We start from the raw sequence: 26,391 nt of genomic DNA, 5'->3' as shown, positions 1-26,391 counted from the left end.
AGGCCCAACTGGCTGCCTGAGAAGCACCCACATGTTTCCAGAAATTCAGCTCCCCAGGCTCCTCCCTCCAAGGTTCTGATTCCTCAGACGTGGCAGAGATAAGAGTTTGCTAAGATTGAGTCATTTTACAAAGTCCCCAGTGATTCTAATGCATGACTGGTTGTCGGACCCACAGGCTAGGTGTCCCCCAAGGGCAGTTCCTCTAGGTCAGGTTCTGGGACTCGGTGCCCACTCAAGCACCTCAGATCCATGTGTAAGCAGCTCCATGATTTAGCTTTAAAATGTATTTCCAGGCGTCATGTCCTTGGCTCCTGCTCCTACCAGGCTGGTCTATTTACTGTCCCCGAACATGCCTGTGGTTTCCTGCCTCTGCCCTTTTCCTAAAGCCACGGCCTCCGTTATTATAACCTTTTGCTCTTCCTCACCTATAAAAATCATTTCCATCCTTTAAGACCGAACTAAAAGTTGGCCTCCTTCGTTCCTTTTCCACACCACCTCAGCCCGTTGCTAACTTTTTCCTTTCGAGGACCTGCGTCTTCTCCCCGACTGTATATTGCCCTCTTTGCTAGACCAAACCAGTTGAGGGGGGTGTTTATTCTCAGCTGAAATCCCTTCCTGCTCACCTTCTCCTAGTTCACCAAGTCCTGTGTTTGAGGCTCTGCCCCAGGTTCCTAGTGACCCACAAGAAAAATAAGGCAGCCTCCCCACTTGGAGCACATCAAAGACACCTGCTGGTTGGTGGTCCAGGGTCCCCAACAGGTGAGTGCTGGGCGGGCCAGGCACCCCGAGGACAGGACCAGCTCTGCTGGAGGTCAGCGAAAGCTGCTGTCCTATCTCATTTCCAGAGGAGCATTCTTCTCGGCCAGGACAGCCATCTCCAGACTCTTGGGCCTCTCTACGTGCTTGGTAGTGGGGTGACTGTGGTGGCAACGGCCATAGTCATGGCAGGGGGACGATGATGGTGTGTTTTAACTCTCTTCTGCTGACACCCGACGGCCTAGTGGCTGCGGCTTCTTCCTGTAGGCCCGCTCCATGATGGCTCAATTAGGGGAGCAGTAGGACTGCGGTTCAATATTCAGGCCAGCTTCCTAATTGAAAACACATTTTCTCCTGTGAAGCTGCAGCTGGTTTGGTTCTGCTCATGCAGAAAAGGATATAACCTTGCATAACATAGGAAATGAACGGTTGAGAGAGAAGCCAAATTCAATTTCAGTCAGATACGTTGAGGCTAAGCCCGTGATCTATGGAAGCCAGGGAGCGCGCCGAGTGCACGTGGAGGGGGTGCGCTCAGCAGCCCATTCATCACGGCCGCCCGCCCGGCGCTCGCTGCCACCGCCGCCACGCTGCCCGTGCCATCGCGCCTGCCGCACCCGGGCCAGGGCTGGACTGCCGCCAAGCGCTCCAGAAGTTAACCTCTTAAAGACCCGGAGCTGCTTTCTGTTGAATAAATGTAATTTTGTGGTCAGAAATAAATGCTTGTGATGGAGCTGGAGCTTTGAAAACAACAGCCCACCAAAGCTATTACAAATTGCTGCACGCTGGGGAAGTCAACAGCATACATCAAGATTCCGAGGGTACGGCAAATTGATTTCGGCCCAGAGCTCTGCAGCTATTCAATAAAAGTCCTATTAAGCCATTGTATGTAATGAACAATCCAGAGCAAATCTAATATTTTCAGCAGATAATTATTTTTAACATCCTCTCAGTAACCATCGGCAGAGTTTGTGGATGTTTACAGCACGCACACGCTTGCAACAGGCTCTCCCCAGCCTACTTTGGCTTCTGCCAGAGGACCCGCGTCAGGCACCCTTGGACATAGGGCTCCCTGAGGGTGCAGCAGCAGACCCTGCCACAGAACAAGACCACAGAGGGCTCCGGGCTGGCCTCCCAGGGCCTTGGCACACAGTAGGTGCCTGCGAAATGTTTGTTGAGATGAAGTTGAAATGCAGAAAAAGGGAGCTCAAAGAACTCTAGAACAAATTAGTAAAGCGATAACATTGGCAAAGTTGACTCAGAGCCCGAGGCTCTAGCAATCAGAGAGTCACAGGTCTGGAATTCAAGGTCTCACATGACAGAGGGACCAGTACCAGTGCCCACAGGCCCCAGGCTCGCCCGTTGTACTTCTCTGCCCCCTGACCGCTGGAGAAACACGGCCTGTGCGGGGCTCCTGTCCTGGTGGAGCCACCAAAGGGATCAGCCGGGCCCACCTGCGCTCCTGGAGGACAGGTCTGCCTGTTCATTCTTTCCTTCAGTAAATGGTTACTGAACATCTACTGTGTGCCAGATTAGACCTGAACTAGACCAGTATGTGGGTTTAGGTAGTTACCTCAGATGCGCCTTTCATGGAGCTTAACAGTTGAGCAAGATCTGTACCCCCACATGGCACAGTGCTTGGCATGTGGCAGGCACTCAGGACATGATGGATGAATGGGGACGGATGGATGGATGGATGGATGAAGGGATGGGCATGTAGATGGATGGCTAGGTGGGTGGATGGGTGGTTGGTGAATGGATGGATAGATGGAGAGTTAACACCTTTGGCGTGTAAATCAAAAGCATTCTCTATTGATTGAAAAAAGGCTCAATTCTGTGTGTTCACAGTCCCAGCCCCATTCAGGATACCAGCAGGCAGTTGTGATATGAAGGCAGAAGCCCTGGACCTAGAGTTATAAGGCCTAGGTTTGAGGCCTGACTTGTCAGTGACCTTGACCTTCATGAAGTCAGTTCATCTCTCTCTTAGTGCCTGTTTTCTCACATAATAAATGTGAAGAAGTGAGGAGAGGTGATTTGAATGAAGATTAGAAGTAGTGTTTGTCTGTGAGAATAGACTGACTCTAATAGTTTTTTTTTTCCTGAACTAAATTTATCCAGCTTGTAATATTCAGCTGGATAGTATTTATTTGAATACTGTGGAATTTAAATTATTAGGGTATTTTATTTTCCACAGATCTCCCTTCCCTTGGAAAAACTCAGTCTGGATGTTAATTGGGTTTTACTAAATGCTCCATCAATTTAATGCAGTAATTCCTTAAATGAAACTGACATCAACGACCAGATGGTCAAAAGAAGGACTGTGAACGTATGTGCATGACTCGGGAGGGTTGGTGAGGAGCACAGGGACACTGATCATAGCTGAGAGCCAGAGAGGTTCTGTCGCCCAAAAGTGGAGCAGTCCACATTCCAAACCTTTCAGACTCTACCGCCGCTCTCTTTGCTAGTAATTATTTGCACAGCATTTTGCTTCTACAAATCACCATTTCCATGATCTCATGAAGCCTTCCCCCACCCCAACCTGTTCTGGGGACATTATTGCCAACCAGAGTGGCTGGGTGGAAGGGCAGGAGAGAGTGTGAGGAGCAGACGGGGTGCTCTAGGGGGAGGTCTGTGCCACCTGGTTCCAAGCTTTTGGCTGTCTTCACCTCTTGCCATCTCCTGGTCCCATCCCGGAATCTGGCTCCCTCGTGCCCAGCCAGACGCCACCCTCCTGTCACTCCATCCTCAGCACCTCCAGCGAGGGTCCCAGGCTGAAGGAGCCCACCCTCAAGTGATGTCCAGTCCCTCACATGTCAGCCCCCTCCAGGCAAGCTTCAAAGCTGCCCTCGCTCTGTGAACCAGCAGTTCTAGGGGTGCTGGGCACATGCACTGCTCCTCCTTGCTGCCCCCGGCTTCTCTTCTGTGTGACACCCCGCCCGCCCCCTGCGCCCCCCACCCCCTGCCTCTCTGGTGCCTCCTCTCTGGGGACACAGCTGAGAGTAGCAGAGAAAACCAAACAGACACATCCCAGATTTTGAAAGGAGACAGAGCTGGATTTGAGTCCTGACATCATCTTTTACCTGGGTGACCTTGAATGAGTCATTTTAGCTTCTCTGTGCCTCATCCATATAACGGAAAATCTGCACTACGTAGCAGAGACGTAGCAGAGACGTGTATGTGTGTGTATTTAAAGATCATGGTGTCAAAGCAGGGCTGATGAAGAGGAAGCTCTGGTTATCAGTCACAGACTCCTCCGGTTCCTTCAACCTCTTAAATCCCCCTGGAATGAGCCCCAGCCTCCCAAGGCTCTCACGCACACCTGCCCATCCCTGCTCAGGTGATCCTCTTCCTTCCCATCCAGAGCAACCCTATCACTTCCTGGTTGACAGCCTCTGGGACTCCCAGAACCTTTCAGCATGAGGCTATGGCCGCAGGCTTCGCCCCAAGGCTGCCCCCTCCCCACCTCACACCCCCAACCACCCCCTCCCCCCACACACACACACATACACACACAAGCTCTGCTCCAGGCGTAGCTGATCCTGCACTTGTGAGCAGGCCACATTGTGTTTACATGGGTTCCCCCTGCCTGGAAGCCCTGCCCCTCCCATCACATAGGAAGCTGCCCTGAAGTGTGCACAACACAAGATGCAAAACAGTATCTATAGCACCCTCCTGTGTGTGTGTGTTTTAAGGGAGACAATGTGTGTATACAGATGCTTATAAGTGCATAAAATATTTCTGGAAAGATACTCAAATGAATCTTTGCCTCCAGGCCAGGCATCTGGGTGACAGGTAGATGAGGATGGGAAGGAAACCTACTTTCCACGATATGTTTATACTTTTTGTCTCTCTTTTCTTTTTTTACAATTAAATGGTTTTTAGTGTATTCACAAATTTGGGCAGCCATCACCAAAATCCAGTTATGGAACGTTTTCATCATTTCAGAAAGAAAGCTCATACCCATTAGCAGTCACTCCCCATTCACCCCACTCCCAGTCCCTGGCAACCACTGATTACTTACTCTCTGTCTCTAGATTTAACCATTCTCAGCATTTCATGTAAATGAAATCATTCAACATGTGGTCTTTTGTGACTGGCTTCCTTCACTTAGCATGTTTTCAAGATTTCCCCATGCTGGAGCCTGTATCAATACATCATTCCTTTTTATGGTTGTGTAATATTCCGTTCTGTGACTGTGTCACATTTTATCTGTTCATTATCAGTTGATAGCCGGAGGGGTAGGTATTTTCTACCCTTTGGCTATTTTGAATAATGCTGCTAAGAACATTCATATACAAGTTTCTTCAGAGAGAATCATTTTCATCTTTCTTGGGTATATACCCAGAAATGGAATAAGTGCAAAATAAGCAGACTTAAAATCATTGTGTAGTAATAACTTGCATGGCAAACCAGGTGTGATCTTGAGGCTTTCCAAAATGAAAGGCTTGACATTGAAAATTGGACCCTATTGATGACCTGTCTGACAAGGCTGGCGGGGAGGTGTTTGAATGGGGTCTTAATGCTCTCGTTTTCATTAACTAGTCCCTGTGGCAGGAGTTTATTAAATTGCAAATCGGAGACTCGGTTTAAAAAAAAAAAAAGCAAAATACATTAATAGTAACTCTATGTTCAATGTTTTGAGGAGCAGCCAGACTGTTTTCCTGTGTATGTCATTTTATATTTCTACCAGCAGTGTGTGAGGATTCCAGTTTCTCTACATCCTCTCTAACGCTTATTATCTTTTTTATTATAGTCATCCTAGTAGGTGTGAAGTGGTATCTCACTGTGGTCTTGGTTTGCATTCCTGATAACTATTGATGTTGAGTATCTTTTCACGTGCTTATTGGATATTTGTATATCTTCTTTAGAGAAATATATATTTAGATCCTTTGTCCATTTTTAAATTCAGTTATTTATCTGTTACTATTGAGTTGTAAGAGGTCTTTATGTATACTGGATACTAATCCCTTATTAGATACATGATTTGCAAAAACTTTCTCCCTTTATGTTGGGTTGTGTTTTCATTTTCTTGATAGTGTCCTTTGAAGCACAGAAGGTTTAAATTGTAAAACTCAATTTATCCATTTTTCATTTGTTATTTGTGCTTTTGGCATCATAACTAAGGTCATGAAGATTTATATCTGTGTTTCCTTTTTAGAGCTTTTGTAGTTTTAGCTTTTACATTTTGGCCTTTGATTCACTTTGAGTTAATTTTTCATACAGTGTGAGGTGGAGTCCACCTTTGTTCTTTTGCACATGGGTAACCAGTTGTCCCAGTTCTTCTCCTGCTGCTCTTTTACCCTTGCCACAAATCATTTGACCAGGGGTTTGTTACTGGGCTCTTAGTTCTAGTCTGTTGTTCTGTATATCTGTCCTTAAGCCAGTGCCTCACAGTCTTAGTTAATGCAGCTTTGTAGTAAGTTCTTATAGTAAGTAAGTTGTATCGAGTCCTCCAGCTTTGTTTTTCTTTTGGGGTTACTGCATTTGCATATGAATCTCAGGACTAGCTAGTCTTATCCTTCAGTGAAGCCAGCTAGGATTTTGATGGGGATTGCATTGTACCTGCAGACCGATTTGGAACTTTTGCCATCTTAACAATAAATTAAACCTCCCAAACCATGAATATTTCTTAATTTCACTTCCAGATTGTTTACAGCTACTGTATAGAAAGACAATTGATTTTCCTATATTGATTTTGTGCGACCTTGCTGAACACCATATATGTTTTTATACTTAAAATGAATTCTGTTTACTATATACATATTATCTGTTCACAAAATAGTGTTTTAAGTGTCTCAGGTAGGCATTCACCCTTGGAGAAGCCTCTCCTCTATCCCTGCTGTGGCTTCCCTGTGGAGGGTGGGGAGACGGCCCCCCCCACCCTGTGTCCTCTGAGAGTGGACGTGGAGGCTCTGGCCACAGAGGATAGGCTGGCACACGTCCTGGCACATTTTAGCCACTCCTTAAATGATTTTATTGACAAAGTGAAGGAATGAATGAACTAGTAAGACAGGCGTCAGCACATCCCACCTCGGAAGTGCTCTGCTGTTTACGAAGGTTTTCCTGCTGTTAAGCTGTGATCTGCCTTTCTGTAACTTCTACCTGTTGTTTTTGGTTTCTTGCTCCAGGGAGAGACAAGATAGCTATCTCCTCACAACAGCTGTTCAGATACACATTGATGGCTGGAATGTCAGATGTACATGAGAGGGCTTTGTAAACCATACAGAAAGACTGACTTTTATCATCTTTACCGTGTTGCTCTTTTATCATCTTTACTGTGCTCTTGCTATCCTCCGCCACGGGTCTTCTCTGTGCCCCCCACCTCACCCCCACCCACTCTTCATGGCACTGTCTTCTGGAATTCTCCAGTCTGTTACTCCTGGGAACTTTGGGGTTGGAGGGGTAGTTAAGGACTGTGTCATCAGTTTATGTAAGACGTACTTTCATGTCATGACCCAGGTCTGCACTGCATTGCCTTTATGACCAGACCTGCCCTCTGGGGTTTGGGCCCCCTGCTCTGAGCAGGGTAGGGATTTCCAACAAGTCCTGTTCAGTTCTCTGCAACAGGGAGTACCGTGAGCATGACTCTTCCTTACTGCCCTCTGGGTCTGGGTGCTGGGAGTCATGAAGGAACATGACCTTGAGCGACAAAGCTGCTGGTGGCAGCTGGGCTCCCACTCCTGTTTCCAGCCTCTCATCTCTCCACATCGCTCCGGAGGTGGCCGGAGGGCATCTCCTCCAGGATCCTCTCATCTTTTTTGGCTATAGCAGAATTGGTACTTGCCAAGCATTAAGTAGACGTATACTTAGAGGAGAATTCCTGGGCTCTCAGCTAATGCGATCTTCTCTCAGAAAGTATGTTCCTCTTACGTGGCTGGGTTCAGTTAAAATTAGAACTGGGAAGCTGTGGCTTCATCCGCATCTGTTTTGGACAGGACCTTGGTCATTCTCCGTTGCCTTCTGGAATTCCATGTGGCTCTCACATTGTGTTTTGTTCTGGAAAGAATTCTGCAGCCAGACGTAGAGACAGAACTATTCTTTCGTATCCCTGCAGCTTTTCTGGAGCCTCACTGGCCCATGGTCCAGCAACGCACATCGATTTGAAAATTGCATTAATGGTCTGTGTTTATTTCTAAGTCATTAGTTTGTACGCTCCCAGGGTGTAGCTAGCAGATTGTTCCTGAGTGTGCTATTGCCACCATGGTGCCTTAAATGTTGTTTAAGTGTCTCTGTCCTTGAGCCTTTCTGGCTTTCTGCTGGGCTGGATGGCAGCGGGGGCCAGCCTGTGCTGTAGTGGGAAGAGTGCAGATTCGGGCTTGTTCAGGAAGACGTGGATCTTTACTCAGCTTCTGCATGCTCCCGACCATTCCAGATACTCACAGTTCATTTCACAACCACTCAGCAATGCACTAAACAGATGAAGAGACCCAGGTGTAAATTAAGTAACCTGCCCCCAGATCCTCCAGCCATCAGTACCCAAGTCTGCATTCCTTCAAAACATACAGTCTTTCCCGCCCACACCCCCCCAGCCACGTGGCCCCAGTCCCAGTGCTGAGCTGGGTGTCATCATATCGGAGTAGGGGTGTTGCTTGGGGGCTTGGTTCTGAGCAATTTGGTCAGTTTCTGCATCTGAGAAATGGCACTGCCCATATGGCAACCCCCATCACCATTCACAGCACGAGAGTTCTTCTCCCCATTTTGCAGACATAGACCCTGAGGCACAGAGAGGCTGATTTAGGGGCTACGGCTCAGCCTTGTTTTTCTGGCACTGTACCATCTCCTGGCCCCAGGTGCCTCCGGCCTGCCTACCACCTGTGCCTGGCAAGTTTGAGCAATACCCTGAAAGGATGACCCATTTCCACTTCAAAATACGCCACACTGGGCAGTCATCAAGGCCCGTCATTCTGTTTCGTATCTTTTTGGTGATCCCTGGGCCCTTGCACCAAGTCCACGCTGTTGTCCATCTGCACTTCACAGCTGGCATGACAAGGCACTCTGTGTGTGGCCATGGGGGTAGCCCAACTGGGCCGTGTCCAGCATCCACAGCAGCCCGTTCAGGGTACCCAGTGAATAGCATCCTTTTCACTGTGAGTGGAGTGTGCAGCAGTCACGGCCCTGGGACTCAGGCCACGCCGGTGGAGATGCTGGACTCACCAGCCCACAAGCAGAGCGTAACAGCAGCCACCAAGGCTCCAAGCCTCCCAAGCGCTCGGCCCACTTGCTGGCAATGTGCACGCATTTTTTAAAAATATTTACAAAAAGCCTGTGAAGAGGTCTTATTTGCTTCCTTTTAGAGATGACTTACCCTGACTGGTTCCTCTCCACTCACAAAGCCCCTCTCTGCTCTGCCCTCCACTGACACCTCCTCCCCAGGGTCCTCTAGTTCTGACTAGGGCAGTTGGCTCCTCTAAACCAGACCAGAGATTGGCTGTCATGATGCTGCATTTCTTTTTCTTGTTCAGTCACTCAGTCATGACCGACTCTTTTCAGCCCAATGAACTGCAGCAAAACAGTCTTCCCTGGCCTTCACCATCTCCCAGAGTTTGCTCAAACTCATGTCCATTGAGTCGGTGATGCCATTCAACCATCTCATCCTCTGTCGTCCCCTTCTCCTCCTGCCTTCAGGCTTTCCCAGCTTCAGGGTCTTTTCCAGTGATTCAACTCTTCACATCAGGTGGCCAAAGTATTGGAGCTTCAGCTTCAGCATCAATCCTTCCAATGAATATTCCAGGCTGATTTCCTTTAGGATGTACTGGTTTGATCTCCTTGCAGCCCAAGGGACTCTCAAGGGTCTTCTCCAGCACCACACTACTTAGACTAAAGTGCAGTGGATAGTACCAGCCTTCTCGAAGCTCTCAACTGTAGAAAACTACCTTCTCTAACCTGATCTTCCAAGGTCCTCGATGTTATAAAAGTCACCAGTGAGCCTAGAGGCCTCTCTTGACCTGTGCAGACTTCTCAGCCTGGAATCTACCCTTGTTCATGCGCAGACATACCCCAGGAGGCCTCCCTTTTTAGTCAAGACCTGGGGGCTGGGGGCGGGGGTGGAGGTCAAGAGAGGAAGGTGCTGCTGACCTGGCCTGGGACAGACCATAGGTTGGGGAGAGGATGCTTCCAGATGTGAGGCATCCTTGCTCAATGTGGGAAGTGGGCAGAAAGAGACTCACCATGAGCTCAGGTGGTACAAGGACCAGCACAGCTGCAGTGTGCAGGCTTCTCACTGCGGCGACTTTTGCTGCCGAGCACGAGCTTTAGGGCTCTTGGGCTCAGTAGCTGTGGCCACGGGCTTAGTTGCTGGAGGCATGTGGGATATTCCCGGACCACGGATGGAACCCGTGTCCCCTGCATTGACGGGCAGACTCTTAACCACTGGACACTGGACCACCAGGGAAGTCCCACATGTTGTCTTTATTCAGAGATCGCAGTGCAAGAAGCGGCTCCTCTGAGGTTGTGCTGTTCTCACGGCAGGGAGAGCTGAACCACGCACTCACTCTTAGGTCTTACACGCAGACAAAGCATGTGGCATCACCACTTATGTCCCACGTGGCCCAGTCTGCCACCTGTGGGCCAGAAAGCCCCCACAAGTCATGTGGCCGTGGGCAGAGACAGGCGATGCCCTCACAGGGAGGGCAGACAGTGAGGGGAACAGTAGCTCACACCCTATAGGACGCCCCACGTCCCACAGTGCAGCTCTGCTAGCTCCCAAAAGGTTGGGTGTTCGCTCACCCCTTCTAAATCTCGGGAGTCTCACTGTCGATTTCCATTAACGGCCTCTAGCCCTGGCCTCTGAGTTCTCATCCTGCTGGAAGCAAATATTAATTGAGATTTGAAATAAAACCCCTTTTTGTAGACCTTTATCTTGAATGTTAATCCTTATTACAGAAAAGCCCAACTCAGCATTATAAAAGTGATGTTGAAAGGATAACTGTTGGATCCAGGAAACTTGGTAGAATCACAGGGTGGGCGTCTGGGTGGGGTGGGGATGAGAAGTTCAACATAAGAGGCCGGCCGGAGACCGCGGAGATGTGTGATGGGAAAGGATGCTCCCCTGCGCTGGCTCCAACCAGGTGCCTATCATCAGAGAAGCAGGTTACCCCCCTGCTGACGAGTCACAGCACTCTCTACACAGTAAGCATTTTCATAGACTTCAAGCTGTACCCCTTCATGATTTGCTCACTTCTGCAAATAAAACAGTTGACCAATGTAGGTAAATATTTATCCACACAATAAATATGTATTCAGCACCTACTATGCGCTCGCCGTCAGGAGGAAAGCCTAGCACGGGCTCTCAGGGAATCCCGGGTCTCCCGACGGAGTCTCATCTGCAGTCCTGGACCTTTGGGACAATCCCATGTGGTGATGGGAGTGGCCGGCAGCCTGGAGATGATCAGCTGAGCCTGGAGGATCAGAGGAACATTCCAAGGAGGCGCCTTCCAGGCTGCGGGGAAACTGCTCACGTATTGAGGGAATAGGGAGTGACCGGGTGTGGCTGGAGTGCGAGGCGAGGCGGGTCCCCAGAGCAGAACAGGTTTTACCCGGAGCCTGAGCACCGCCAGAGCTTCTCCAGATCTGTCCGAGCTCTGCCAACAGCAGCCCCTCTGTCCTCTGCTGCTCCTCGCGGTGGCCCTGCGGGCGTGTGGGCAGTAGACAGAGTCTCTGCCTCCGGCTAGCTTTGCACATTAAGTAGCCAGAATGTCTAACCCAGGACCTGCCATCCAATCTGTGCCTAAGACCTCACCGCAGACCTCTTCTCGTTCACAAACCTCTTACCCCTTGTGCCAAGGGGCTGCCACGCCGAGTTCTGGCTCAAAGGTAGGCGCTGAGGGCGTGAGGATGAAGATGACGCCGTCTCTTCCTCTCTCACAACATGATAAGGGGGACAGACGGGGCCCCACTTCCCTGCACCAGGCACTGAGCACTTCATCCCCCTGGGCTCCCCCACCCGCCCAGCCCTGGTCGGTGGGACTGGCACACAAGGCCGGCCAGCCTGGCTCCAGGGGAACCCGGCACAGGCACCCTGGGGCCAGTGGAGCCTGCACTGAATCTGGCAGCACAGCCAGGTCTTCAGGGGGCAGAGATGCCAACAAGGGGCGCTCAAGGAAGAGAAAGCATGGAAGTGAGCAGCCCCGGGCCACAGCATGGGAGAGCCCACCCCAGAAAAGATGGAGCTGGGTGAGGGGGAGGACAGACCCAAACTCCGGGCCCAAGCCCGCGGCAGGAGTCAAAAGAGTGAGTGAGCAGAGGAAGTCTCAAAATTGCCAGCATCAACAAATGCTTCCAGGTTTGGAAACCTTGGAAGAAGGCTTGGGGGGCTTCATCAAGGAGAAACTCACCCACACATGGTGCTCTCGCCACCTCTCTTAAGAATCCTCAGCCCAGTTGCCTAATGCGTTAATAAAGCTCAGCGGCCTGGCCTCGTTCTCGCAGGACTGGGTTGAGTGTCCTTGCATCTGTGCAAACAGAGCACAAAGAAGACACAGGCTAGAGGTTCCTGTACTAATTTGCTAGGGCTGCCGTAACCAAGTGCCGCAGACTGAGCGGCCTCCACAGCAGGCACATGCTTCTCACAGTCTGGAGGCCAGAGGCCAAGGTCAGGGTGTCCGCAGGGCTGGCTCCTTCTGAGGGCCGTGAGCGAGGGTCTATTCCAGGCCCCTCCCCTGGCTCTGGTGGTTTGCTGACCATCTCTGGTCTGTAGGTGCCTCACCCACATCCCTGGCTTCCTGCTTAAGTGAGCTTCTCCTGTGTGCATGACTGTCTCTGTGTCCAGATGTCCCTTGTTTATAAAAACAGGGTCATGTTGGATTAGGGCCCATCCTAATGACCTCATCTTAACTCGGTCATCTGCAAAGACCCTATCCCCAAATAAAGCCACGTTCATGAGTACTGGGGGTCAGGACTCTCAGACAGGGTTACGGTGCAATCCATACCAGTCCCAAGTGTGTCGTGTAAGGCACCCACCCCTCCCCCACATCACCACCAACCTCCCAGACAGGAGAGAGAGGACAGTGTTCAGGATCCTTCCACATCCCGTGCTCTGCCCCCTGTAGAGGCAGCCACCTTTGTGGGCTCGGGCCCAATTCCTGGGAAGCGGGGGTCCTCTCTAGGCAGATCTGGAGCCGAGCAAAGAAGCGTCTGTGGGTGTCGGGAGGCGTGGAGAGCAGCCGGGGCCTCTGCCCTGCTTCTGGGGCAGACTCTGATGCCCATGGGCACAGCGTACACGGGAGGTCGCAGAAAGGCCTGGAGCGAAGGGAGAACTTGAGACAGCTGGAAAGGCAGCTCCAAGTATCCCCCTTTGCTCAAAACACTGATGTAGGCGGTGGTTAGGAACCGTTGAAATAATACTGCTAAGGCATTCCCCAAATTATATAATAGACATTGAAAAGACTTTATGTGTTCATGAAAGCCCAATACAAAATTTTCCATACAGTTTGATTTCAACACATACACACACACACGTTTGAAACATCTTTATTGATATATAATTCACATACCGTATAATTCACGCATTTAAACCTGGCATTGACTTTTACTACAGTCGTGATCAATCGTGTGACATTTCATCACCCCAAAAAGAAACCCACACCCCTTAGCTGTCATCCTCTGAGTCCCCCGCCCTAGACAACCACTAATCTACTGTCTCTATAGTTTGCCTACATGCCTACCTTTCATTCAAAATTAAAAGGAAACAGCAGACAGAGAAATGACTTCCACTGGTGAATGGCAGAATTAGGGGGTTAATTTTCCTCTTTATTTTTTAATATATTTCTAATTATACAATGAATGTGAACTGCTAAGAATCAGAGTGGGGGGAAGGATTTTATTTTAAAAATAAAGAGAGGACTACCTTGACATTTTTAAGTGGTCCTTGTGGATTATTTGGAAAACATGCCCAAATCACAACCCTGTTTTATCAGGGGAGAAAGTGGGTCTGAGTCCTCAACGACTTCCTTCACATGGGCATTTTGCAGCACGACTTGGTAGAAGTTGGAAGTGCATGCACTGTACTTTTTTTTCCACTGCCTTGGATTTCCCGAGACCTGCCCTGCTCCCTCTCCCACAAACCTTGTGTCCCCTTCCCCAGGATCTTCCCGTCTTAAATCAGGTGACCTCTGTCAGCCCTTAACAAATTGTTGGTTGGCTCAGGTGAGAGGCCCTATAATTACACCACATCCTTTTGCCTCTTTAATAACGTTGGAGACAGAGTATAATTCTGTGAGGGGACAGAGGAATATATAATTTAGTGTCCTTTTCCTGAGCCAGCGTGAACTCCGTGCGTGTAGCATCTTGCACGCTTCAGGGGTAAAAAGTGATCTGTTGTCTGAGTGAACGTGTTTGGGGAGCAAAATACGTTCTGAGTCCAGCCAGCCACCGGAGCCTCTTTGGATGCGTGTCCGGCGTGCTGGGGACACGTCACCTTTCTCTGATGAATAGACTTTTCACTGGAGGGAAACCAACTCAGCTGGGTTTGTTCATGAGACACACTGATCCTGGCCACTGAGGCAGGAATTCACTGTCGCCTAAGCTCGAAACCCAGACACCGTCCTTAACACTCCTAGATCCTCCGAGTCTCACATCAGCTCAGCTGGACCTGGGCTCTCTGCTCGGCCTCTTTCCCACAGTCCCCTCCGCCGCTGCCCTGCATGTTCTCACTGGGGCAGAGGCAGCAACCTGGTGGGAAAGGTTGCCTCCTTCCTGCCCCTCCTGGCCTCCTTCCACTCTGACTCAGGTCTGGACAGTGCACCGACCCCCTCACCTGGCCAGTCTCACACCCATGTATCCGTGCGCCCCGCCTCCAGCAGCCCCACATTCCCTGGGGTGTTAGAGCCCCATCCAAGTTTCATCTGGATTCTATGGACAGAACACAGGTGGACACGTGACTGTCCTACAAGTAGAACATGTAACCATGTGTGTGTGTGTTTTTAGGAGGAGGGTCTCTGATTTTCAGAAAATTCTTCAAGAGGACCTAAGGGCCCGCAGGTTTCAGAACCTTGGTGTTTGGATGTGTTCCTCCCCTTTCGTGTCACCTCTCCACCTGGTGAGCTGCTCTTGAGGACCCTGCTCAGATGTCACCTGCTTTCTTGCTTGACACCCGTCCCCTTCTTAGTGTCCCCAGGACTCTGCTTACCAAGCACTTCCCTGGCTGGGATTCGTTTATCTGGCTGTGCTAGGTCTTAACTGCAAGCACACGTGATCTTCAGTTGTGGTGTGTGGAATCTAGTTCCCTAATCAGGGTTCGAACCCAGGCTCTCTGCATTGGAATCATGGAGTCTTAGCCTCTGAACAACCAGGGAAGTCCCCTAGCTGAGATTTCACTACTCATTTACATACCTCTTCCCCAACTGGACCACGAGCCCCTGGAGCTGAGAGCTGTCCCTCTCTGCCCCGCCTCCGTGCGGAGTCTGGCCTGTGTCAGCTCTTAGTCTATACTGGTGGAAGAATAGTCTACACTGGTGGAAGAAAGAAAGAGAACGTGTTCTCTTGGAGAGCCCCAACTTTGTTGGGCAATGGGACTGCCCTGTCTAGTTCCCCTTCAACGGGCTAGCACCCGTGGATTTTCTCCCTCTTGTGTGTTTGTAGATGTTTACACTAAGAGGTTGAAGGCCCAGTTGTCCAGCATTTCCATGAAGAAATCAGACTCCCATTTGCCGTGGGAACTCACTAGACAAGCAATGATTATTAAGTCACCTCTTGACAAATTTTGAGCTCTTTGTTCTTTTCTTCTTCCCGTTTCCTTTCAGATTGATGCACTGAGTAAAAGAAGCAAAGAAGCCGAGGCAGCCTTCTTGAATGTCTACAAGAGATTGATTGATGTTCCAGGTAAGCCCAGCACTTGCAGCCCATCTATGGGCATTGTGTCTGGTGAGTCAGTGGGTTTCTGATGGAGCTGCCATGTTTAGCTTTGGTTTAAAATGCTGCACGTTTCACAGAGAAGAAATAGAACCTGTGTGTGCACTATGCAGATGCCCTGGATGTTCACAGTTCTGGGCTGACCAATTCCATGCTCAGGAATGGCTTCGATAGGGCACCTGGCATGCCTTGCTCCTCTCCCAGGTCATCCAGGGAATCAGTGACCTCTGGCCAAGTCTTTCACTTCATATCAAAGGGCAGGTGGTAACCCATTTAACTACAATGTGTAGGAGATGGTTCTTCTTTTGAAGGCAATAAAGAGCTACAATTTTAATAATGCTTGCTACTGCATTCAGAGAAATAATGGCTCCTCATTCCTTATTTTAGAAAAGCAAGATGGAATTTAGAGCCCCCCACTGGTCCCATCAACCCTCTGTCCCCAGGTGGTACACTCAATCCATGGGGAGGTGATAGATACAATCACATGGGTCCCAACTCAGTCCTGAAAAGACTTAGATCAGAAAATGAGCCACTTGAATGCCATCCTCTGCTGACCAAGGAAACCAAATAACCACCACCCTCCCCACCCCGCCCACTAGAGCTGCAAGCTTGCCCTCATTAGGAATCCTGTGTGCATCACCAACACAGCTAGAACTGCCTTAACAAAGCAAAGCAGAAACAAGTCTCCTTTGTATCTGTATTGTATTCTAATTCAAGTCCACTGAGGGCTTTGTGTCCCCTCTGGAAGCCAGAGGCCACACCAAACTAGGAGCAGGAGAACACACTTAGACACTTGGGACAGGGAGCAGGGAGATCCAGATGCCAGGGTCTCGTTATGCGTTCTTGACCACATCTCTTGTTCCTCTATGAACCTCAGTTTTCCCATCTGTAAAATGGAATAAGGTGGGGAAACAGCCTAGTGATGGAGAGGGATTGCCTTTGTTCTAACCCTTTTGCTATCTCAGGGGTTTATCCAGCTCTTAGTTCCAAATTCCAGCCTTCCAACTGTGCCCACCTGGGGTTCCCTGAGTGCTCTGACTGGGGCTTATGTGAAGCCTCCCCCACGGTGAGTGAGTCACTGGTGTGCTCTTTCCCGGGCGGCAGCAGCTTGGTGGACCCGCTTGCGTTTTCTTGTGCCAGTGCTAGTTCTGTGTTAGTGACTTAGTTGAAAGTGGGCCAGCTTATTTTGCCTTTTGCCAGAGACCCAGAGAGCCTGCAGCTCTTGTTTCCTAAATAACCTACAGTCTTTTAAAAAAAAAATGTCCAGCTCGTCCCCGGGTCCTTGCTTAGTGAGGTTTCTCCACTGGGAAGCCACTTGAACAAGTCGTTGGGTTTCTTTGTCTGCAGTTATTTTCCATCTTCACTGCCTATTGATAGAAAAGAGACCACTTTTCTCATCAGCACTCCTCTTTGCCTGAGCAGTCCTTCTTCATATACATATATAATTTTTATGGAACTTTGATCATGAGTATATAGTTATATTCTGCTTTTTCCATTTAATGTTATCCCATCATCATTTTCCTTGTATTGGTGATATTCTTCATAATTATCCTTTTTGGCTGGCAGTTTTAATTTCAGGTGGTATGAGCAAATAATGTTTGATGTTTTCTATAATAATAAGAGTTCATCAGAGTACATTTGCATGCCACGTAGATCGCGTTTACCTGCCTCCCAGGTAGTTCTTTCTTACAAATGCTGTGGCCTGACACATCTAACAAGTACTTGAAAAGCAGGAATGGAGCTTGGCACTCTCAACCTGTGTTTTGAAGTCTGCTTGTCGCTCAGATGAAGTAATAGTGTGGCTGAGGCTTACAGGAAGGGCCTGGTCAATAGCAGTGCATTTATTGATGGTCAGTCACATATATGGGGAGAGTCAGAGGGCGTTAACTGTCTGTGGGCTCCAGGCTTCAATCCAGCCAAATCAAGAAACTTACGTGGGATGTGTTAAGTTCTGGTTTCAAGAAACAACTTGGACTTCCCTGGTGGTCCAGTGGCTAAGAATCTGCTTGCCAATGCAGGGAACATGGGTTTGATCCCTCTTCCCAGGTTGCACTAGTGGTAAAGAACCTGCTTGCCAGTGCAGATATGGGTTCAATCCCTGGGTCAGGAAGATCCCCTGGAGGAGGGAATGGCAACCCACTCTGGTATCTTTGCCTGGGAAAATCCCATGGACAGAGGAGCCTGGCAGGCTATATAGTTCATGGGGCCACAAAGAGTAAGACATGACTGAATTGACTTGGCACCAGGAAGATCCCACATGCCTCGGCAACTAAGCCAGTGCGCCACAGCTGCTGAGCCTGTGCTCCAGATCACTGTGCTCAGCCTCTGGGTGGTACTTAGCACTCAGGGTTCATCAAACCAGCACATGTACTTCAGAGGCCTTAGGTTATTGTGGCTAGTACTAACGTCCAGAATGTTTTGGGTTAAGTAGCTATCCAGCCAGCATCCCAAGCTCCACACACCCAGCCTCATGCATGGAGCAGGGGACCCCCTCTGCCCCAGCCCTTTCCCTCCCCGAGTGGTGCAGCTCTGTTGTTCAAAAGAAGCATTGGGGTCACCCAGCTCCTCCCTCTTCTCAGCTTCCACATCCAAAGTCCCAAGTAGTGTTATTTCTCCTTCCAAAAACCTCCTTTAGTTCAAAGACACTGAGTAAACATTTAAACCATAATTGTCCTGGTGTGTCCCCTGAGCAGCTGCCACTTTAAGACCTCGTGTTTACCTCCCTTCTCACTTGTCAGAAACATCCTGCTTCTGTGGCCAGTGTGTGCTATCTTTCCCCACTGCTGTGCCCCTTGGCTCCATGGAGCAACCCCGCAACCCCGTCAGCACTGAGGACGCTGTCCCCTGGCACGGTGCTGAGCACCAGGGATGGAGCAGGGAGCAGGTGGGACAGACAGCTTCCTGTTCTTGTGGACTCGAGAGTCTGGTGGGAATGTGGGCTTCCAGAAGTCATCACACAGATCATTAGTGAATTTTACGTGTGAGCAGTGCTCTGAAGGCAGAGCCCTCTGGGCAAGAGAGTGTAGATGGGGAAGGATAGGGCAGGGTCAGAGGTGGCAGTGAGCCCCAGGGAGCAGGAGGAGGAGAGGGGTGTGATGAGAGTGGCCACGTACCGTATCATCCACACCGGGACAGCATCAGTAGTCCAGGGCCCTGCGCGTCGTTGAGCTGAGTCAGGGAATGCCGTGACTCAGGAGGGAGGGGCCCAGGCCGCTGGAGTAGACCAAGGGTTCTGGACTTTGTCTCACAGACAGACCATTGATGGATTTTAAACAGAGAGATGACGTGATCAGATTTGCATAATGAAGAAGTCAGCCTGACTGCAGTGTGGAAGCAGATCAGAAAGGGGTCCCAGGTGGTATGGGAAGGGAGAGGTGAGGTCACTGGGTTTCCGCTAGCGGGGGTGGGCTTGGGGAGGAATGGACAGTGGAGGAAAGTTACTCAGATGGCCCTCGCCCAGGGCCCAGTTAATGCAGGGTTACTTCATCATCTCTAAATGACAATGCTGTTTATGTGGTTCTATCTGGTTTACAAAATTAAAAGGAAGACCAGCGAGAAGTGTGCCAAGTTAGCCTCCAGTCACAATTCTATTATCGGTTCTCATTATTGTTCCAGTTGAATGTGGTCTTTGCCTTTCTTGTCAACGTCATGGCAGTAGTAGTTTTATATTTAGATTCATAAAGTCATAGCTTTACATCATCAGCCTAAATGGCTTCATCTGTGACTCTTATCACAGATTTTATATCATCATTTATATGATCAACGTACAAATAGCTTACTCTTGCAAATATTTAAAGTTTTTTATTTTAATAACCTCTGATAGGGATTTATATTAATTTGCTAATGGCCACTCACATGAGGAAAAGAATCATAGCCTCTGCCAGCAGCGTGACTTGGAGAGGACACCCGGGCGAGGCCCCAGGTCGGGGAGTCCTCAGCAGCAGACTCCCTGAGCGGGAGGCCAGCATCCTTGTGCGCTGGAATCTCTATTTGTGGGTGAGAGCAGAGGTCAGTGACTGTCAACCACACTGGCCCCAGCAGTGCAAGAAAAAGTTCAAGGTGTGCTGTTCCCAAGTCATACTTACACATTCCCTCTGCCTACATTTCCGGCAGCCACGTGCCAGGCCCGGCACCACCCACCCAAGATGCAAATGCGGCTGAGACGCGGCCCCTGCCCTCCCTTGGGTGGTGCGAGATCACGGAGCGTCTTTGAGAGAATATCCCACAGTTAAGCCGGTGAAGTTAGGCAGCCTCCTTCCCTCTCTGTAATGGAAGAAGAAGTAAATGTCTCTGCTCTTAAAGTGTGACCCTCTCAGATAGCTGGGAAAATTCTAGAATGACCTCCTCTTAAAGGCCCTTGCATAACTGGAATTTTTACTGTGTTCTGAGCACAGTTATCATGGTATGCATAATCTGCCAGGAATTAACCTTGCGTGGGTGACTTCGCTCTTGCTTCTTGATACTTTTTAGATTCTTTACAATGAGCTCGTCTCTATCTCTACAATCGAGGTAGAGGGTGGGGGGGCGGGCAGGGTGAGAGCATACATTTATAAAATATTCAACTCTCAATCTCAGTTGCTGAATAGCCCTTAGTAGCAGGGTAACCAGACGAGAACATAAGCAGTAGTGGGTGGAGTATTTGTCCACACTTAATAACTGGTATAAAACATAACTGTGCCTTTTCAGTCCCACAAACATCTCTGCAAAGGTGTTTTTTTTTTCAGAAGTTCCTGGAAAGAAAAGTGTTGGAGAGCTGGGCAGCGGTGCTGCAGAACTTCTTTGCCCTGGGTGCAGAGTCCATTGGCAGAGCCTTTGCTGGTTCTCATCATCTTCTGGGTTATCTCTGGGCCCCTCCCACCCCAACGCCAACAGAGAGTCATCTCTCAGTCCTTGCTAAGACGTGGTTTAGGTCTTATAGACCCAAAGCCTTCAGACACAAAGGCAGTGCCCAGAAGGGTTGGTTTAAGATTTAAATCTTAGGGAGCCCATGATGAGATGCTTGTGCTCAGGCGTGTCTGACTCTGTGCAACCCCATGGACTGTAGCCTACCAGGCCTCTCTGTCCATGGGATTCTCCAGGCGAGAGTACTGCAGTGGGTTGCCATTTCCTATCTTTACCTGTGAGATAAAACACTCACGGACTCAGGAGACTCTGCTGGCGCTCAGTGCTTCCTGACTGGCCCGGCTCACCTCCTTCCCTTGGATGACTGGCCCACGGTCAGAAGTAGAAAGTGTGAGTTTTCAGAAGTCTTGAAAGGGAACCAGCAGAAGGGAGCCCGCTTTGGAGGCTGCTCTGTCTGCAGCACCCACACCAAGATGCCCCTGCTCCTGGGTGCTGCTGCTTCAGGCCGGTGGGAAGTTTCCATCAGGATTTAAGAAAACCGTCTGTGCTGGAGAAGGTCCCCATCAGCCTCACATCTGAGGATCCAGAAGTAAAACAGGACCATCATCCATTCTAAGAGCTGCTTTTTAATTCTTTTCTGTAAGAATAACAGGGCTTCCCCAATGGCTTAGCAGGTAAAGAATCTGCCTGCAACGCAGGAGACAGTGGACACGCAGATTCAATCCTTGGGTCATGAAGATCCCCTGGAGAAGGAAATGGCAACCCACTCCAGTATTCTTGCCTAGAGAATCCTATGTACAGAGGAGCCTGGCGGACTACAGTCCCTAGTGTTGCGAAGAGCCAGACACGACTGAGTAACGAAACATGCACATAAGAATAACAGAGTGAGCCGGTCCTTTGTGCCCAACAAGCTGTTTTAAGTGAAGACTTGCTATCAGTTAAAACCAGGAAGCACTGTTCAGTCTTTTTTCCTTTCTTTTTTCTTCCTGTCTATCCCCTGATGAAGGACGCACAGTAAGACTCCTGGCCAAAAAAAAAAAAGCAACGAAGTCTTATGATCTGTTAGAACTACCCCCTTGCTTCTCATACCAGTCTTTTCACCGACATGCATCTTGGTGGCATTTTGAAGGCCATGTGATGTGGCCACTCCAGCCTGCTCCTGAGAGGCTGCTCCAGTCCGGGTCTTCTAGGCTCCCAGGGTTGGCAGCAGCCCACGGGTGCCCAGGTCCCTCCAGAGAGAACTCTAACCTCGGAGCCTGATAGTAGGAGCCCCTTTGTTTTCAGGTTACCTTTCTGAAACATCTCCATTCACACTTGAGACTCAACCACCGGCTCCATGACAGGAGAGGAGAGGGATGGGGCCTCGGCCGTGGGGTGAAGCTGTGGGTGGCAGGTGCCCCCAACCCTCCTGCTGGGCTGCAGGACCAGAGCTGGTCCGAAGGGGCCAGGGGCTGGTCAGGCTCTAACCAGTGCTGGGGTGACTGTAGCTGGAAGAGGAGGCCGTCTCTCCACCCTCCTCGACTAGCCTGGAACAAACTTGGGGCCCAAGGAGCGGAATGTTTGCAAGCCGAGCAAGCAGCTGCACACGCGCTGAGGAAAGGCCAGCCTGACAAGATGGGCATCTGAGGCGCTTGCCGCCCCATCTTCAGGATTCTCCCTCTGGACTCCTGTCCCCATCCCCCAGCCCAGCGGGAGAACTCACTGGTGGTGACTTGGTGACTTGGCTTGCAGTGGGGGCGGGGGGTGGGGGTGGCGTCTTCCCCCCTCTGCTGTGACTGGGGTGGTCCTGGCACACGCGCTATCTAGACAGCTTCTCATCAGTTGCTCATCAGCATGCTAATTGCTGTATGACTAATTATGCCCTGAATTCCAGTTGATTTTCTTAATGAGACAGCTGGGTTAATTATGTAATCGTATGATTACATTAGCCCAGAGTGCCCTGGCGGAGGGGAACGTCTGCTGCGTTCTGATGTCGTCACAGGCTTGGCACTCACGGGCCGCATCCCCCCGCTCTTCTGCACACAGGTGGACTGGGGTCCAGGGTGTCAGTCTGTGCAGTCCCTCACAACAGAAGCAGCCAGCATCCCGCTGCCCTCCTGCACACACACCCCAGCACTCCACTGCCCCACAGAATCAGAGCCCCAATTCCCAGCCCTTCAGGCCCCCTCCCCTCATGTGGTTGCGGCACCCTCTTCCTCCTCCCAGGACGTACCTGCCCCAGAGCTGTTGGTGTGACAGTGACCAGGGCATCCACACCAGTGTCCCAAAGTCCCTGCAGAACCATGCCGGTTATTCTACATAAGGTCAGAGCTGCCCAGACGGGCCCCACCCTTATTCCCAGCATCCCCCTCACAGGTGCTGTTTCACACTTTCTTCAGCCCTGATCTCCACACACCTCGTATTTCACTGAGAAGACACACATGCTCAGAGGAGGGTGGCCTCTCCCTCCACTGGCCAGCTCTTTATATGAGAGTCCACTGTGCCCACAGAACCCACCTACCCTGTTATGCTCCTCTTCAGACCCTTTCTCCCTCTGCAGGAGTGTGGGTTCCCCAGACTCTCCCTGGGTGACTCTGACTCTGTCAGGCTTGCAGACGCCATGTGACCACAGGAGAGCAGCTGGTCCCCCACAGCACTACCTCCCACCAGAAATTAGATGACGTCTCCCCCCGCCCCCCACTCCCCGCCACCAGAAAGTAGATGACATCACCATGCACGCAGTGGCTTTGGCCACAAAGGCAGGGGTCAGCCTGCTCTCCTTTCCCTCTCTCACACCTTAGAGCCGATCTATCAGTGAGTCCTGCTGACCTGGCCTCCAGAATGCACCCCAAATCTGACCACTCACCCCGTCAGCCACCCCTAATCCAGGCCTCTGTTACTTCTCACCACCTTGACTCTACCTCCTCCGTCCATCCTTTCTACAAAGTCCATGGTCTGAGTGGTCTTTGAGCTACTTTTGTTCATGTCCCCCAACAGTAAAAAAAAAAATTCAAATTTGTACCCCCCAATATATACTATTTATTTATTTAAATGATGTACATGTGTCATTACAGCAGTGTATGAAATACATTGCCAATCATGTGCTAAAAACAGACTTTAAAGGATGTGATGAAGACTCAAAAGGACTTAAAATTTACATTTTATTAGCAGTACAAAAAAACATTTTGCTCTCAGTAAAAATATATGTATTTTTAGATCAACCTCATTAAATAATTTCACAATTTGTATGAAAATACAAAAAATCCTCGAATAGCCAAAGCAATCTTGAGAAAGAAGAATGGAACTGGAGGAATCAACCTGCCTGACTTCAGGCTCTAACACAAAGCCACAGTCATCAAGATAGTATGGTACTGGCACAAAGACAGAAATATAGATCAATGGAACAAAATAGAAAGCCCAGAGATAAATCCACGTACCTACGGACACCTTATCTTCGACAAAGGAGGCAAGAATATACAACAGAAAAAAGACAACCTCTTTAACAAGTGGTGCTGGGAAAACTGGTCAACCACTTGTAAAAGAATGAAACTAGAACACTTTCTAACACCATACACAAAAATAAACTCAAAATGGATTAAAGATCTAAATGTAAGACCAGAAACTATAAAACTCCTAGAGGAGAACATAGGCAAAACACTCTCCAACATAAATCACAGCAAGATCCTCTATGACCCACCTCCCAGAATATTGGAAATAAAAGCAAAAATAAACAAATGGGACTTAATTAAACTTAAAAGCTTTTGCACAACAAAGGAAAGTATAAGCAAGGTGAAAAGACAGCCTTCAGAATGGGAGAAAATAATAGCAAATGAAGAAACAGACAAAGGATTAATCTCAAAAATATACAAGCAACTCCTGCAACTCAATTCCAGAAAAATAAATGGCCCAATCAAAAAATGGGCCAAAGATCTAAACAGACATTTCTCCAAAGAAGACATACAGATGGCTAACAAACACATGAAAAGATGCTCAACATCACTCATTATCAGAGAAATGCAAATCAGAACCTCAATGAGGTACCATTACACGCCAGTCAGGGTGGCTGCTATCCAAAAGTCTACAAGCAATAAATACTGGAGAGGGTGTGAAGAAAAGGGAACCCTCTTACACTGTTGGTGGGAATGCAAACTAGTACAGCCACTATGGAGAACAGTGTGGAGATTCCTTAGAAGACTGGAAATAGAACTGCCATATGACCCAGCAATCCCACTCCTGGGCATACACACCGAGGATACCAGATCTGAAAGAGACACGTGCACCCCAATGTTCATCGCAGCACTGTTTATAATAGCCAGGACATGGAAGCAACCTAGATGCCCATCAGCAGACGAATGGATAAGAAAGCTGTGGTACATATACACAATGGAATATTACTCAGCCATTAAAAAGAATTCATTTGAATCAGTTCTAATGAGATGGATAAAACTGGAGCCCATTATACAGTGAAGTAAGCCAGAAAGATAAAGACCAATACAGTATACTAATGCATATATATGGAATTTAGAAACATGGTAATGATAACCCTACATGCAAGACAGAAAAAGAGACACAGATGTATAGAACAGACTTTTGCACTCTATGGGAGAAGGCGAGGGTGGGATGATCTGAGAGAACAGCATCAAAACATGTATATTATCAAGCGTGAAACAGATCACCAGTCCAGGTTGGATGCATGAGACAAGTGCTTGGGGCTGGTGCACTGGGATGACCCAGAGGGATGGGATGGGGAGGGAGGTGGGAGGGGGTTCAGGATGGGGAACACATGTAAATCCATGGCTGATTCATGTCAATGTATGGCAAAAACCACCACAATATTGTAAAGTAATTAGCCTCCAACTAATAAAAATAAATGGAAAAAAAAATAAATCAACCTCATTGAGGCATAGTCTATACACAATAAAACACCTGTTTTGTGTACAGTTTGATACAATGGCCAGTCAGTCAAGATACAGAACATTCATAACCCCTCAAAAGTTCCCTCACAATCTCAAATGCCAGCAACCTCTGATGTGCTTTCTGTTGACCCAGGTTAGGTTCATCATTTCTGGAGTTTCACATAAATGGGGTCCTTGGGTAGGTACTCTGATGCATCTGACTTCCTCCACTCAGTGTGGTGTTTTGGGGGTTATTCATCCACATTTACTGGGGAGTGGTGTTTCACTGTGTGGATGTATAACAATTTGCCTTCGCATCCACCTGTTTCTGGACTTTTGAACTGTTTCCAGTTTGTGGCTGCCGTGAATAAGCCTGCTAAGTGTTCATAGACAGCTGTATGTGGACGTTTGTTTTCATTTCTCTTAGATAAGTAGCTAGGACTAAAATTCCTGCAGCATAGGGTGGGTGCATGTTCAGCTTGATAAGAAACCGTCGAATGGTTTTTCCAAGTAGTTATGTCATTTTAGCCCCCTCCCCCAATACGTGTGGGAGTTCCAATTGCTCCCTGTCCTCTCCACCATTTGTTGTTGTCAGCGCTTTAGGTGTTAGACATTCTAGTGAGTGTAGAGCATATTTCGTAGTGATTTTAACTTGTGTTTTTCTCAATGACTAATGATGCTAAATTTTTATTGACATGCTTTTGAACCTTCATAGAACTTCACTTCTAAGGCATCTGTTTAAATCTTCTGCCCATTTTTTTTAAATGGGTTGTTTGGCCTGCTGTTGAATTCTAACTTTTATATAGTCTAGATACAAAAGTCCTCTGTCAAATATATTCACTGCAAATGTTTTCTCCCAGTTTCTTGTCGTATAAAAAGCAGAAGTTTTTATTTTAATGAAGTCGAGCTTATTATTTCATTGATCTGAATGTCTATCCTTATGTTAATATTATAATATCTTGACTCTTGTGCCTTTTTAGTCAATTTTGAAATCAGATTATATATAAGTTTTACCTTTGGTCTGTTTTTTTCAAAATTGTTTTGGTTCATTGAGTTTCTATGTAAATTTTAGACT

General features: G+C 48.8%; 1 protein-coding gene across 12 annotated transcripts in view; it reads left to right on the top strand.

The window, feature by feature from the left end:
- CUX1 (cut like homeobox 1) overlaps positions 1 to 26,391 on the top strand; it is a 348,486-nt gene that overhangs the window by 174,703 nt on the left and 147,392 nt on the right. For all 12 annotated transcript variants that reach the window (XM_043454973.1, XM_043454971.1, XM_043454970.1 and 9 more), the window contains one exon: positions 15,492 to 15,570. In XM_043454973.1, the coding sequence (XP_043310908.1) occupies positions 15,492 to 15,570 (79 nt within the window). The remainder of the gene's footprint in view (positions 1 to 15,491; positions 15,571 to 26,391) is intronic.

This window comes from Cervus canadensis, chromosome 32 (genome assembly GCF_019320065.1).
Source record: "Cervus canadensis isolate Bull #8, Minnesota chromosome 32, ASM1932006v1, whole genome shotgun sequence".
In the NCBI taxonomy this organism is placed as follows: domain Eukaryota; kingdom Metazoa; phylum Chordata; class Mammalia; order Artiodactyla; family Cervidae; genus Cervus; species Cervus canadensis.
Note: the sequence above shows the minus strand (reverse complement) of the source record. Positions and strands in the feature narration are given on the sequence as shown.